Genomic DNA, 14,645 nt, shown 5'->3' with positions numbered 1-14,645 from the left:
TCTACGGCAGCCTTCCTAGCTGCGCTTGGTACCTCGTACACGCCAGAACCATACCAAACCATTCCTCCCATCGTGATACAGTGGCATCTCGACAGGGCTCAGCCGCTTAAACCGAATCGCAGCGGAGCCCCAAGCGAACGTAGTAGTACAGCGGTACTCGTAAGTAACCGGAAGCGACCGAATGGGTATCAAAAGAATAGAGATCCGCAGCCCGAAAAAAAGGGTGCGCTGCGGAGTGAACAATGCAATGCGGGAGCTTCTATGGAAGACGCTCTTTTCTATGCAATGCCGATATGAAGAAGTCGCGGATAAATCAATGCTCTCGCGCTGATGGTGAAAATGCTCAAAAACTCCTTTCTGTAATGCATAAGTCGTGACCGGCCGTCATCAGAAAAATAGGTGATGATGTTGCGATCTTAGGGATGGTGATGATGTGGTGCAGAAGGCTATTTCGAGGGCTCGGTGTCGGATCCAACTGTGTCACCGTCCCAAAGGCTTTGGGTATCGTCGACGGGTGATCGTGAGCCGGTGGATGGGCTGCGTCCGCCGGTTGAGTAGGAGGATGAGGAGCCGCTCGCCCAGTCATCCGAGTCGGAAAGTGGGTGGAATTCCTCGTAAATGTCGAGCATGGTGTATTGGGTATCTGCTGGGTCGCCGATCTCGACGTACTCGTAATCCCAGCGGAACTCCTTGTCGGGCTGCACGCGGGGCAGGAACTTGGCACGAGCCCAGAAGTAGGCGATTCCGGCCACTGTAAGAAATTAGTAATTGATCTTTAGCAAGATGAGCGCCGAACTTACGCAGACTGCCAGCTACCAGGTCTACAGCGTAGTGGTGAGAAAAGTACATTGTCGACCACCACAGCCACATGGTGTAGAAGAGGTAGACCGGAAACAACTTGGGAAAGACGTGTCCCATAAACAGCGTCTCCAGGGTTGCCCAGCCGGAGTGCAGCGATGGGAAAGCACCAAACACCATGGGAGAGGCGTGGAACCCGGAAGTGTAGAGATCAATACCGAAGAAGGTATCAATGGCCTTGAGGCCGGCAGCATCACCGGGAACGGAGTAGTTGGCAGGAGCCAGACCGTAGGTGTTCTCGTACCAGGGAGGTGAGCAGGGGAAGATGATCTGGATGATGACGGCAGTCATGTTCATGTAGCCAAAGGCGCGTGCCCAGATGGGAGCGGTACCGGGCGGGCCCCAAATGAACATGCATCCAGAGACAATGACGGGCGACACGTAGTGGATGACGCCGTACGGGATCCAAGCCAGGATATCCAAAACTGTGTGTTTATGGGCGGAAAGGATGTTGCTGAGGTTGGCGCCGTAAAGGATGTTTTCGAGCGCTGGGAGCACACGCACCCAGATGGCGGGGCGGTAATCGGCTGGGATATACCTAGAGGTCATTGTTAGCATGTTTGCGCAAGTGATAGTAGCATGACGTGGATAGCGCTAAGCTACGGCGGCCGAAACAAGAGGGATTGTGCCAACGAAATGCGCGTGGAGGTGACGTACTTGCAGCTAGAGAATAGGAGTAGCCATGTGAGGGCGGGGAGAAATGGCAGGAGAAATTGTCTTGAGATGGGTAGGACTAGGCCGCCCATGAGCAGCGCTGCCACAAACGTCTTCGCAAAGGGCCCCGGTGCTTCGCTCACGGAGAGAGCGAATATGGCGACGATGGCCAGTATGAGGTACTGGCCGTCATATATGGACCACGGGTGGGTGCGCAGCGAGCGCAGGGTGTCTGCGGGGGAGAAGGAGGTCTCGAGGGAGGCGATGGATGACGTGGGAGACTGGCGGCTGCGTATGCGCGACTTTGTGGCTCTCCATTTTCTGCGGACGCGGTGCGGGATGAAGCTGGGCAGGGCTGCGAAGCCTGGGACGTTTGCCCGCGAGAACTTCTGGGCGCTCTCGTCGAGGAAAGCGAGGTAGCTCTTGTTGGTCATTGCGTCGGGGGTGAGCACGGGGGCACGGCGGACAGGCGAGCGCGCGGCGGGTAGGCTTGGAGAGGCACACGCGACAACGAAGAGTACCGTCGTCGTCGGCGGCGACTGTATGGGAGGTGCGGAAGGAGGGATCGAGAGCACCTGGGGGACGGTCGGGCAGTAGAAGAGGAAGCTCTGGGCGGAAGGCGGCGGAATATCAATGAGAGCGAGGCTTGTCAGGCCGACATGGGTCTTGTCAAATTAGATTTTGCACGGGCCCCCAGCAACAAGGGCACCACCGCGAGAGCGAGCGGCTAGCCACCGCGAACAACGACGCGCGAATGGGGTCGAGCCGGTGCTGCGACGAGGGCTGCGCCGCCGTTCTGATGCCAACGGTGCCTCAGCGAGCATGAGGCTGCCAACGCGGGTGCATGCGCGTTAATGCCCGTTGAGTGCGAGAGCGAACCGCATGCACTTCATCGTTCAGTCAGATTCGCCATGTCCCTCCCACAGCAGCAAGACGACTGTCCGTCACACAGCAGCCATGCCCAATGCCTACACCTCCCCATCGCGTTGTTCTCTCACCACCTTGAAATCGCTTCACTGCGCGTCGAGCATCTCCCGGCGTTGCTGCATGGTTAGCTGCAAGTGATGTCAGGAGCCCCAGATGGCGCCGCGCCACTGCCCGCGGCTCGCCAGCGCAACCAACAGCGCATCGAGATGGCAGCGTCCAGCCTCACCGCAGCACAAGACACCAAGACATGTGCGTGTATCTCGTGGCGCCCACGGTACGTCTCACACACGATGCTCTGTGCTTCCCCAGCCTCAGCCACGCGAAACGCGCATCCTCGCCTCTGGTCTGCGGCAGGTCAAACATCTTCCAAACATGCGTCTTCGCTCCTGCAGCAGTTCGCGCAGCCGATGGCTTTGGCCCCGAGATGATGCTGACAGTGACAGAGGGTCGTACGCGCTCGGATCCGGCATCTCGCGTCCTCCGACCGCCCGTTGCGCGCACCGTCTTCGCTTTGACAAGCAAATTCGCAATTTCCCTCGACAAACCGTCAGATTCTGCGCCGCGGACCGTCGCCCGGACGAAACATGTGCGACCAATGGCAGTCGCACATGCGCCTTTTTGGTACAGAGTTACAAACCTTTGCAGATTTAATTTTCCTCTCCTAATCGATATCGACTACGCTTGCCGTATACCGACCCGTAAACCGTATCCCGTATCCACCTTGCTTACTCACACACTCGGTCGGCTCGACTATCCATCTCCTTTTCTCCCAACTCCCTTGACCATGCATTTCCGTCACTGACACGGGAACGTCTCTTGTGACAAGAACGGCCGATTCGATCCAGATGCGCTGATCTGCCCTCTCCTGGACATCTCGTGAGATGCAGTGCTTCCAACCCCAACCGCGTTTCGCACTCACGCGTCTCGCTTCCGCGTTTCCCAGCCCTGCAGCGCCTTCTCTTGCGCACCGTGCGCCCCCAGCCCTGCGCTCAACCCGCTGAACCCAGTCCTTCGACCCCGGGAGCGGCTCCTCTATCGCCGACCCGGGTCGGTCTCGCTGTTCGGTCTGCGAAGCCAAATTGGCCCCGTGTTGGTGAGGTGTCGAAATACAACGTCTAGTCAACAAACACACTAGGCTTAAACCGTCCACACTGACTTCGCATTTCAGCAATTACAAGCCACTCGTAGTACACAGTGTGCAGCGTCCTCAGGGATTTGTATATCTGCGTGTGTTTGACTCTGATAGTGGACCCTGCAGCAACCACTCAAAGCCGGGTATAACTGCCAACTCGTAACTTCTAACTCGAGACTCTTATTCCGGTGTAGCATTCTCTAAGCATCGAATCCAGCAGCCACGCAACAAGAGTGGCTTTCCAGCCCTTTCTGATGGGTACTCGTGCGCTGTCTACAAAGTATAGCCAACGGCGAGGCAATGGGAGATTGAGACTTGGAAAAAACGCACTCTATATCTTGCACTATCAACAATGCTTATAGAAGATTGCTGTCGAAACGAAAACATGATGGACTAGTAAAGCACCGTTCAGCGTAGTTCCGAGATGTGTTCCAATGAATTGTTGCTTCCGTGCGGCTGAACACGGCCCCAACAGTGCGACGGCAACCCCACTACATCGGCGTCTCCCTCTAGATCACTTCTTCGTGCTGCATCAACATAGCAGACCCGCACATGTCGCTCTCAGCTGGTGTCGCCTTGCGTGCAGGACGCACATTACCATGTATAACGGTGCCCACATGTAGAACCACGACTCAACGCCTTTTCCGACACGTGGATGCCACATTCTGGCAACGAAGGTTATCAACAGCGATTTATCAAACACTAAATCACGCAAACAACGAAATTCGTCTCCTCTCAATAACACCAGGTCAGAAGGGCGACGAGATTGCGTGTCGATTGGAGGTGGTCTCACTTGATCTGTTACCGATCTACGACACTTTGTCCTACACCTGGGGCAGCCCGAAGAAAACATCGCAGATACTCGTCGACGATGACCCAGTGAGAGTCACGGCTAGTCTCTACAATGCCTTGCGAAGCCTTCGCCACCCACGCAAGACGGTCACCCTGTGGGCAGATGGTCTTTGCATCGACCAGGGAAACAATGCTGAAAAAAGCAAGCAAGTGGCTATCATGGACCGCATCTATGCGTATGGCCGCCAAACATGGATCTCGCTGGGCTCGCCGGATGTTGACTGGGCAAACGGTACCTGGTCGCCTCCTTCGGTCATAGATGAATCTTTTTCCACAGCTAAATACGTACTTCGATATATCTGGAGTGTCTGGTGGCATAACATAATGTGGCGTCGCTCGCATAGGTCTAGACTCGGTGCCGGCCATCTGAACGACGCACGACGACAGCTGAAGAATCTCGAGGGAAAGAGCAGCCTCGGCCCTCAACAGGAACGTGACCGTCGCATGGCGGTGTCGATGCTGGACTGGCTAATGAACAACGAATACTGGAGGCGCGTATGGATATTGCAGGAAGTAGTGCTGTCGGAGAAAGATTCCATATGCATCTTTGGCGTCCATCAAATCCCCTTGCTGTCCCTGGATACGGTGTTGGGAGCATGGCGTGAGGGCGGCGGCTTTGGAACCGGGGACAACATACCTTCCCATCTACGAATGGGCTATGCTCGTGCCATGGAAGTGTGCTTGCTCCGCGACGAGACTTTCGCTGTGCGCCACTTTGCCCTGATCCGCTGCCTGTACTTCTCAAGCCACAGGAACGCTTCGCAAGCAATTGATCACGTACACGGAATCCGAGGTATCTTATCGCGCGAGGACCGCGAGCTGATTCCACTGGATTTCAATATTCCGACAAGTGTCCTCTATGCAAATGTGACACGGATCCTTCTTCGTAAGACGAGATCCGCGGATGTCTTGTGTGCTTCTGCAGGAGCAGACGCGTGCACCAAACATGGACTTCCATCCTGGGCCTTGGACATAAGCACGCCGCTCCAGTTTCCAGCTTCGGTCGATCAACGAGGCACCGCAGGCTTTCCCCTTCCCGAAGATAGTCTAGATGCCAGGGTCCTGTACCTGGAGGGCGGAAGGCTAGATGAGCATATCGTCTCAATTAAGGATCAGAACGTGTCTTTGAGTGATACGCTGGGCAATCTGGAGTCCGCTTTGAGCGATGCAGAGTGCGCACTTACAGCGTTGCAGAAACTGTCAACAGAGCCCGAAACAGACGGCCAACAATCCACTCGGCATGCAGCAGAAATGACTGCGCATGCAATGCAAGTGTCTCGCCATGTGATAGAGATAGCTCGTATCGAGACCCAGTTCTATCGTCGCACGAACAACACCATACTACAATTTCTCAATGCCCCACCGGCAGCTGAAAGCATGGCTGTGCTCCAGCCGTTTTACGATGTAATTAAAGCCCGTGTATACGAGCGCTATGTCCAGAGGAACCAGCCCTACATCGAAAGCGACCAGTTTGAGGGCATCGACTTCATGTTTTACACCAGCGGCGGAAGGATCGGGAAATGCCTCAACAGGGTGGAAGTCGGCGACTCGCTTTGGAAGCTACCAGGCTCTCAGACAGTGTTTGTCCTCCGGTCTAGCCCAAGCTCCGATGCCCACATCCTGAAATACCGCCTTGTCGGCCCCTGCGTTTGTAGCGGTGCTTTTACAGTGACCGTCGGCACAAGTCCGACTACGCAGCGCATTGGAATTGTGTGAAAGCCATACGGCACGCTTTGTTGATTCGCGATCCAACATCGGTGCGTAGATTTGACGCTGATAGTGCACCCTGCAGCAACTACCGAAAGCTGGTTATCGAGTACCAACTCATGACTTGTATTCAGGGGCAGCATTTTGCACGCATTGAAACCAACGACCACGCAAGAAGTGACATGGCGTACTGTTTATTTGGAGAGCTGGACATGTTCTGCCTGATTTGCGGTTTGTTCGATGAAATGGTGATTGCTTCAATGTGCATCGAACAAATCGCGATATCCGCATGGTCAGCCCGAGATATCTGGTTACCTACCGTAGAATCCGACCAACATGTCTAGTCTAGTAGATCTTCCGAGTAAACAGACTACACATTCGAAAGACTCGCTCCATTTCAACCGCTGCCTAAGCCGTCTGTCGGAGCTCTTGAGCGAATATCTACCGTATCAAACCACATGAAGTGTTGCCCAAATTGACGACGCGTTACTGTATTACGAAATTTATGGGCGAAAGTAAGCTGCTTTGGAAACTGGATGTACATCCTTGCTCGTACTTTAGATGCGCATGCTGATCAAAGAATAGCAACACGCAGCTTATTCACACTCCATCGACAGGAGCCAATCCTTTACTCCTCGTCGTCATCGTCATCAGCCCATCTCACCCGTTTTCGACTGCCTTGAGACTCCGACTCCACCTCATCATCATCATCGTCATCATCGTCAACAACCCATCTCCTCCGCTTTCGAATGCCTTGAGGCTCCCTCTCCACCACCTTGTTCTCGTCATCATCGTCGTCAGGAACGACAAATCTCACCCGTTTCCTCCCCTTCTCCACTGGCCCACCCCGACGAGAATCTCGGTCGTCGCCCAAAGGCTCAACACTATCCTCCCGCCCACCGGTCTCCTTCCACGCCTCTAACGCACCACGCGATCGCAGCATCTTCCACCCCTCAACGAAAAGCATTAGCTCTCTCACCCCATACCCGTACCCGCCCCACACTTCCCCATCCCACTCCCCTGTGGATCAATCCCCTCCAATCTCTCCTCCCCACGGACAAAGATGTGAAGACTGCAGATGCCGTCCCGTCCTCTGTGTCCGTCCCGAAGACTTTCCCCACGTTCGCACGCAAAAGCTCAGATATGCGCCGCGAAAGCGCAAGTCCATAAACCGCGGGCTGCGTCAGAAAACTACCCAGCGTAAGGTGCGGAATTGGCACATGCATGGCCCAGGCGGAGAAGTAAGCTGTTGGGTAGGCCAGCGGCAACGTAGGGATGGTGAACGTCGGGATACTCCTCCCTGATGCTGCGGGCTGTGAGTCTGGATTGGCATACGCAGAGGAGTGCGTCGTCGGCGGCGAAACAGCGTCTTGGCCGTCCTGGCTGTCCGTTTCGTTCGCTGAGTCGGTATCAGGCGTATCGAACAGGCTATCCCTTCCCGCCCTCAGCACAATTTCTCTTACCCCCTTACCCACCCAAAACCGGCACCCCTCATCATCAAACAGGCACTCCAGATAGCACAGCACCCGCTCCCGCGTCTTATACGCGAAGCAAACCACCAGTAACTTTTCCTTTTGCCCCGCATCCAGGTCTTTTGTCGCAGTCTCGAATTGGACCTGGTAGAAGCGGCCGAGGTCGACACGCCAGCGTGTCAATCTTGCGGTTTGCGCCGAGGTTCTGACAAGAGCGGCGTATTGGCGCTGAGCTTCTGCGTAGATAAGCGGGCCGGCGGGTGTGGCGAGGGCGGTGCCGAGAGGGGGGAGGTCGAGGTCTGAGTTGTCGGAGGAGGGGTCGGCGTGAATGATGTCGCTCATCGTGGTGTAGATAGAGAAGGCGCGCAGTCCGGCTGCGACGTGCGTTGAGTGCGAAAGGAAAACTTCCAACTGTGTGTATGGGAAGAAAGGATTGGAAGATTAGAACGAAGAAAAGTTGAAGTTAATTAAGTGCGGATTCAGGGTAAGGAGAGTGAGTGCTGAGCTGGTTGAGTACGGCGGTGATGGCTGGCTTGGTGAAAGGTGCACAATAGCAGACGCCTGCACAATAGCAGTTGACGAGTGCTGCGCGACGAGTGAAGGGTGATTTAGAAGTGAACAGAATGACACACGATAAGGAAGTCAACTTGGTTGGCACGGAGAAACGCGCCGCTGATTTTTGAATTCGTCTCGAACCTCTGATACTATACTTCGCTTGCACGTTATTCTTCTATGCAATGCCCCTCGAACTTTTCCGGCCTCATCGCCTACACAAGTAGTGCGGCTGTGTTCCCCGCTCTGCCTCTCTAATAGCAATGCCCTTTTCACTCGACGTTTTATGGCATTATTTGGTGTATCCCTCGCAGGTGGATGGCTCCAGATGGTAGCATCAAAACTGCACATAGTTTCCGATCTTATATGGCCAAGATACGCCCTTCTAACATGTCGATGATGCCACGTCCTACCTCTCCTTCGCCAGAGCAGATCGTTGCTGCGGTGCTCAAGTTGATCGACGAGCTGTAGTGGCCAGTGCGGCTTAACGCTCCGTCTGAAGTACGGTTTTACGATAGCCGTACCTCGATGTGATTTATTTCTGTCGCTGTTGCTGTTCCTGAACGCAGTGAGTTTGCGTCAGCCCAAAGAAGAATACTCAAGGTGTCTTCTGAGCGCCCCAGACAATGGACTCCATAAGGGCATATGGTGATGAGTCAAGCTCCAGTCCAAGTAGAGGCGACTGCGTCAGGGAGCCATCACCATTGAGGACACCGTTAAGTTCGTCTGTGGTGAATTGAGCCAGTGAAGGAGATGACTGGGATCCGGCCTCGCTGGCCTTCCGTGGGGCAGACGGAACTCTCAGCAATCGCTCGAGGGCTGATACCGAACGAGTGATGGGCGCTGACAGTTCTGCCGGATCCACGCTAGCAGTGACATCGCCGAGGACCTGAACGAGATTCGTCAGGAGAGAACGTGCTCGCTCGTTGCGGTTGTGCTCGCCAATGATACCAAGAAGAAGGGCGGTGCTGATGGATCGATGAACCGAAGCCCACGAGCGTGTAGCAAAAGGCGTCATATTTTGCAGTCCAAGGAAAGCCTCCACGGTGTTGGTGAGGCTGTCGATGCAGACCTTGCGCAAGGTCTTAGACAGGTCAAAAGCCGCCGTGCTTGGGCTGATCGCAGGTCGACAGAGTTCGGATGTGATGTAGGAAATGTGCAGGTACAAAGCCCAATGCTCAAGCTGATCCCTCATGGAGCGGCATCGCCTTGAGTCTTTCAGATAGTCTGCAGCATCCACCATGATCTCTTGGAGCTCTTGTCGGTGTTCGGTGATGCGCATCAGAGACTCTTGGGAGTTTTGTGGACGTTGACGCTCTCGGACAATGTCAAGGCCTACTTTACACAGACGGTACATGCTCTCAACATACGTTCTTGTGCCAGGTGCGGTATGTGGGCTCAGAGGAATAGTGTGGTCGATGGTGGTGGTTGATGATGCACGGTCGTAGGAGATGGACAGCAACGAATCCTGCCATAGCAAAGCCCACCAGACTTTGCTGCGAGCAAGTCGAATGGGTAAAGGCGTGGAAGAAGGGCACATCCGATGTAGACCAAGTGTTTGCGACAAACGTACAGTAAGTCCCATCAAACTCCAGGATACGCCGGCGTTCATGTTGTTAGAGATGACATTCCCAAGAATAAGGAGAGCGTTTGGATGTTCTCCAAAGTCGCATGGGAAAGAAAGTTGGTAAAGCGCAGGCATTCGAAGCTGCAGCAGATGTACACCTGAGAAGTTAGTTCGCGCTCTTTCCTGCTCAGAGTGGAGCATTGGCAACCCGAGGCGAGGATAGCAAACACTAGACCAATCCAATGGAAATCTTTGCCATATATCGCCTCGTCTGTAATGCCAGCGGTACCCTGCGCGCTTGCCCTGTTGATTAGGAAAAGCAACAAATCTGACTCTATGCCTTCGATGTCGGCAACCGCGGGGTAGACGACATGTGCCGTCTCTCGGTAGCATCGGAAAAAGCTGAGGCACTCGGCGTCATTTGGAAGCGCGTTCGCTAGCTCTTGCGCTCTTTGAATGGAACCGTGAGGTAGTCCCCATAGGTCCACGAAAGGATACGTGGCCGTTTCGTTGTCCAGACCGAAGATTGGTAACATGCTCTTTTTGCCTAGAACATCCTGAAGTCCCTGGAATTGACTGTCACCCTTGCCCAGAGCCATTACCAGCGCAGGCACGGAGCTCGGCCCAACATGTATCGTCTGTCCGGTAAAGTCGTTGTATGTGTGTATGCCTTGTGTTCTAACGTGGCTCGTCTCGCTGTCGATGGGCGCAGAAGCCGCAAGCGGAGTGTTGCCGGCCGTAGCTGGAGAGTATCCGTTCGCTGGCGCATTGGGTGACACTTCTGAGACGCTCGCAACCGAGTTTTTCAGATCAGCCAGCGACTTCTCTGCCGTCTGCAGCTTTGCGCAAATTCGCTCCCAGTCCTATCGCTGTTAGCTTCCTGCTTGTGCTTCCTGCAGCTAGTCATTCGCACCTCTCGCGGAAGTGTGACAGTGCCACCATGAATGTGCACCATTCCATTCGAAAAGTCGTTCCCATTCTGGCCAATTCCCATGTTCAGGCGCTTCGCTGGCGGATGCGACTCGCTGGGAGGATGGTAGGTGCACAGCTCCGGGTGCTCGCGGACAACGCATGTTTTACACGGGACTGACTGGTCGCATTTGACCTTGCGCTGACGGCACGGATAACAAGCCTGCACAGATGTTAACCTGAGCTCCTGGGACCACCCGGACACGCATTGGCCGCAGTGTTGCTCTGTCGGCGCAGTGCTTCAGCAGGACACGAAGCATGGCTGCAACATGCATGCCGCTGCGCATGGCACTTCGCAGCTACCCAGCAGACTCCACATGCACCCAATGCCATCCAACAAATCCAACTCTTCCAACGTCTTGCGTACCTTGTACTCGCGTGCCTTTCGCTTCCGCCTCAGGATCTCGTCGATGTCGGAGCGCGCTGGCACATCCTGGCCATAATTCGCCGGCGCGTGCGGCTGCTGCTTCGGTTCGTCTTCGTCCATGGTCGCAGCACGAAAACCATCGATCTCGTTCGATGGCTGTGTTGGTGGAGAGTCGTTGTTGTCGTCTTGGAGATCTCGAAGATCGAGTGGGGCGGACAGAGCAAGGGCAAGGGTACATGTCTTGGCCCTAAGAACGATCATGAATGGCCGACGCCTATGACTAACTTCAAACTCTCACCTTTCCCCGCTCGCCATCAATGTCCGTTATTCATTTCGAGCATAGTGATCGTCCATTGAGAAGGCTTTGCTTGCGTCATCCTCAATATTATGCGGATCCGATGCGAGCATGCATCGCGGACATTTGCGAGGCTCACAAAGTCCGCAGGAATGTCTGCTTTAATTCCCTCAAGTCGGGATGCCATGTACACTAAGTATTGGATTTCGCGCTACAGCTTGTACACTCTCGATGCATTTCGACCACGAAAGCACGTGAGGTCGTGCCAGCCCGGGAGAAAACGTGCGCATGGACTGACGCAGGTTGGAAGGATGATTCTCATGGAATATTATTATTGATCTTATATAGCGCAATACAAAGACACCACACGCGCCTCTTGCTGTGCTTACTGCATTCCGACGCCTGCCCCCAATGCTAAACAGGATATCTCTTCGCCAAATCGAGTAAAATATATACAAACAAATGCAAGCCACCTAAAAAGCTACAGCAACTCTACAATTAATGAGCCGCCTTATCCTCCGTCATACCGGCCTCATTCTCTTCATCCCCGTGGTATGCATAGTGCGAATGCTTCCGGATAGCAGCGCCCTTGTAATAGAAAACGAACGGAATCGCACAGCAAGCCAAGCCGATGAAAGCGAGCAGCGTGCTAGCCCACTGGTAGTTGAGCCGGTCATACATCTGATTCGTGAACAGCACGACCGCCGCGCCCCAGAACGAACGCAGGAACGTCTTGGCCGCGAGCGCGGATGCAGCCTGGTGCTGGTACGAATCGACGAGGTAGTTGTTGGCAGCATTGTACAAAAAGATGAAGCCGAAGCCGACTGGGAAGCCGCCGAGAGCAGGGCCCGACCAGTGGAGGTCGCTGTAGGAGGTCCAGGCGAAGATGAACAGGCCGATTGGAATGAACCAGCAGCTGATCATCATCGGGATGAGACGGGCCTCGGCTGGGGGCTTGCCGTTGTGCTTTGCGACCAGCTTGAGGTAGTGCTTGTTGACGAATGGTGCACAGCAGGCGCTGAGCACGACGCCGACGGCGATTGGTATGAACATGAGACCAGTGGTACTGGCGCTGTAGCCCTTGCCTTTCTGGTAGATGATTGGGTACCTGCGGGAGAGGTTAGCGACTATTGCAAGTAGCACTGCGTGCGAAAACGCCTTCGGTCGTGCCGTTGATCGGTGTGTGGATTGTGTATCCTGAGGTAAGACGGGGTGTAGGACAACTTACGCGACGAAAAACATGTATAGCAATCCATACAGGACCGACATATACACACTGATGAAGAAGACGATGAGCTCTCGGAAGAGTAATTGGAATGGTCGGAGCAGAAAGGTCATGAGGCGTTGGCTTAAAGGTGCCCTGGAGATGTCCTCCTCAGTGACGTACTTGTCATCTCCAGTCTCCTTCCTCATTTTCTTCGCCCGGCGGGCGAGCAGCGTCGGGGTATACGTCTCTGGGACAGTGAAGGAGATGGCCGCCCAAGCGGCGCCAGAGAGGATCAATTGGATCCAGTACAGCCACCTCCAGCCCTTTGCGTCGGAGAGGAAGCCACCGACAAGTGGTCCGATCGCGGGGCCGATGAAGGGTGCGGCAGAAAAGGCGGCCATGGGTACACCGCGCTCCTCGTTCCTCCACAGATCCGCCAAGGTACCACCGACCAAAGTCATCGGCGCAGAAAACCATATTCCCGCAAGCGCACGCGTCACCAACAACGTCTCAATGTTTTTGGCCACCGCTCCCGGAATCGTGAACAGAACCGCTAAGAACAACGTCGTCGCATAGATGATCCTCCTTCCTAAAATTTCACTGAGCGGCGCAAAAGCCATAGGTCCAACACCAAAGCCCACAACGAACAGTGTAATCGTAAGCAAAGCCACCTCTTCACTGACATGGAACTCTTCGGCCACACCCTCGATGTCGGCCGTGATGACAGCACTGTTGAATGCCACGACGAAGCAGGTCAGGGCGACGCACATCGTGCACCACCACTTATACGCTTTGGACCAGTTCTTTGGGTTCTCGGGGTCGTTGACTTTCCAGGTGACGAGCTCGTAGCGTTCGATGTTGCCGGTGACGTTGGACCGTACCTCGCGCAGGATCTGACCGTCGATTGTCTCGGTCGTGTATTCTTCGAGATCAGCATCGTTGCTGAGCGTTCGAATGGGAAGGTTGACGACATCGGCGCCATCAAGAGTCGGTTCGTTTGAGCCGGTTATCGAGCGGTAAATGGGCTTAGGGTGTTCGGCCGCGACATGAGTTACGTCTGAGCCCGAATCGGAGTCGTGAGGATGACCAGCGGGGTCTCTTGAGTGATCCGTCATTGTGATGTGCCAGACGAAGAACTAGTAGGAAAAGGCGTGGAGTGGAGTTTGGAAACTCTCAAGCCAATTCGAAGGCTTTTTCTATCACAGACTGTGATAAGGTATCTTGTTGATCTACCACGGCTCGCGGGTGACGTTATAGTGTGGTAACCGTTCATGCAGATATCCTGGGTATATCTCTCCTCCACCAGTATGGGCACGCTCCCCCTATATATATCCATCATTACCCACAATACCTCGCACGAGGCCCCTTGACAAGCTTTTGCTCCCTCAAAAATTGTGCCACATGCTAGAAGTCACCACACGGAGTTCGCTCGGGGCTGACGTTGCGCTGAGGCCTTCCAAAACATCGGATAAGTATGGGTCAGTCTAGCCGTTTGGGGGCTAGGGAAATCGACGGAAGAGGAATGGTGGGATGGATATAACTCGGAGCATCATAGTTATCAAAGAATTGCGCAGGATTTTCGAAGGAGGTTCCTGTCTTTGGACGGGTGGGACCCACTGCGTGAAGATACAAGCCCGATAAGATGACGGTCGCGTTTAATGACGGCAAAGGATTCCGACAAATTGCGATAGGGATCTGTACATCGATGTTGTAGGGTTCAATCGTGAAGTGTTAGTTACATCGGATAGGGCTGCATTGCGCGCAGCATAAAGCAGGACTCCAGGCCATGGCACTGGAATGTTTTAGCCAAAGATAGTGCCTAAGGTGAGCCCACTTGGAGGTGATGAGGCAACTTTATCGCGTGTTTCGCACGCGTCGTCGATGGTTAGTGCCCGGAAAGCTTTGACAGCGGGTAGAAACGAGACGACCGGCGGCGCATCGGGCCCACTACGAGGCTAGAAGGTAGAAGACACATGGGATGCTTTCCCGATGTTGATAAAGGCAAAAATTCGGATACTGGATCTCGAAGCGATATGCGTGCGCTAGCGTTCAAATGTTTGGTTGGAAATGTACCCATGTGAGTCGT

The 14,645-nt window shown here is 54.4% G+C and overlaps 5 protein-coding genes across 5 annotated transcripts; 1 reads left to right on the top strand and 4 right to left on the bottom strand.

The window, feature by feature from the left end:
* Positions 1-446: 446 nt before the first annotated feature.
* AUR1 (Phosphatidylinositol:ceramide phosphoinositol transferase (IPC synthase)) lies at positions 447-1,946 on the bottom strand (the record flags this gene model as incomplete). Its single annotated transcript, XM_056219271.1, has 3 exons — positions 447-751; positions 801-1,396; positions 1,516-1,946. 3 exons carry the CDS (start codon positions 1,944-1,946, stop codon positions 447-449), a joined length of 1,332 nt encoding a protein of 443 aa, XP_056066398.1.
* Positions 1,947-4,123: 2,177 nt separating this feature from the next.
* Positions 4,124-6,139, top strand: N0V89_010528 (uncharacterized protein; the record flags this gene model as incomplete). Its single annotated transcript, XM_056219270.1, has 1 exon — positions 4,124-6,139. The coding sequence occupies one exon, from the start codon at positions 4,124-4,126 to the stop codon at positions 6,137-6,139; it is 2,016 nt and encodes a 671-aa protein (XP_056066397.1).
* A 619-nt stretch (positions 6,140-6,758) lies between these two features.
* On the bottom strand, positions 6,759-7,944 carry N0V89_010527 (uncharacterized protein; the record flags this gene model as incomplete). The annotated part of the gene is made up of 2 exons (XM_056219269.1): positions 6,759-7,082; positions 7,186-7,944. The coding sequence occupies 2 exons, from the start codon at positions 7,942-7,944 to the stop codon at positions 6,759-6,761; spliced, it is 1,083 nt and encodes a 360-aa protein (XP_056066396.1).
* An 808-nt stretch (positions 7,945-8,752) lies between these two features.
* Positions 8,753-11,318, bottom strand: N0V89_010526 (uncharacterized protein; the record flags this gene model as incomplete). Its single annotated transcript, XM_056219268.1, has 5 exons — positions 8,753-9,622; positions 9,728-9,879; positions 9,930-10,584; positions 10,635-10,853; positions 11,058-11,318. 5 exons carry the CDS (start codon positions 11,316-11,318, stop codon positions 8,753-8,755), a joined length of 2,157 nt encoding a protein of 718 aa, XP_056066395.1.
* A 532-nt stretch (positions 11,319-11,850) lies between these two features.
* On the bottom strand, positions 11,851-13,674 carry NAG4 (Synaptic vesicle transporter SVOP; the record flags this gene model as incomplete). Its single annotated transcript, XM_056219267.1, has 2 exons — positions 11,851-12,460; positions 12,581-13,674. 2 exons carry the CDS (start codon positions 13,672-13,674, stop codon positions 11,851-11,853), a joined length of 1,704 nt encoding a protein of 567 aa, XP_056066394.1.
* Positions 13,675-14,645: the final 971 nt, after the last annotated feature.

Source organism: Didymosphaeria variabile (assembly GCF_027946475.1).
Source record: "Didymosphaeria variabile strain IMI 356815 chromosome Unknown scaffold_8, whole genome shotgun sequence".
NCBI lineage: Eukaryota > Fungi > Ascomycota > Dothideomycetes > Pleosporales > Didymosphaeriaceae > Didymosphaeria > Didymosphaeria variabile.
The sequence above is the reverse complement of the archived record's forward strand: the minus strand, read 5'-3'. Positions and strand labels throughout refer to the sequence as shown.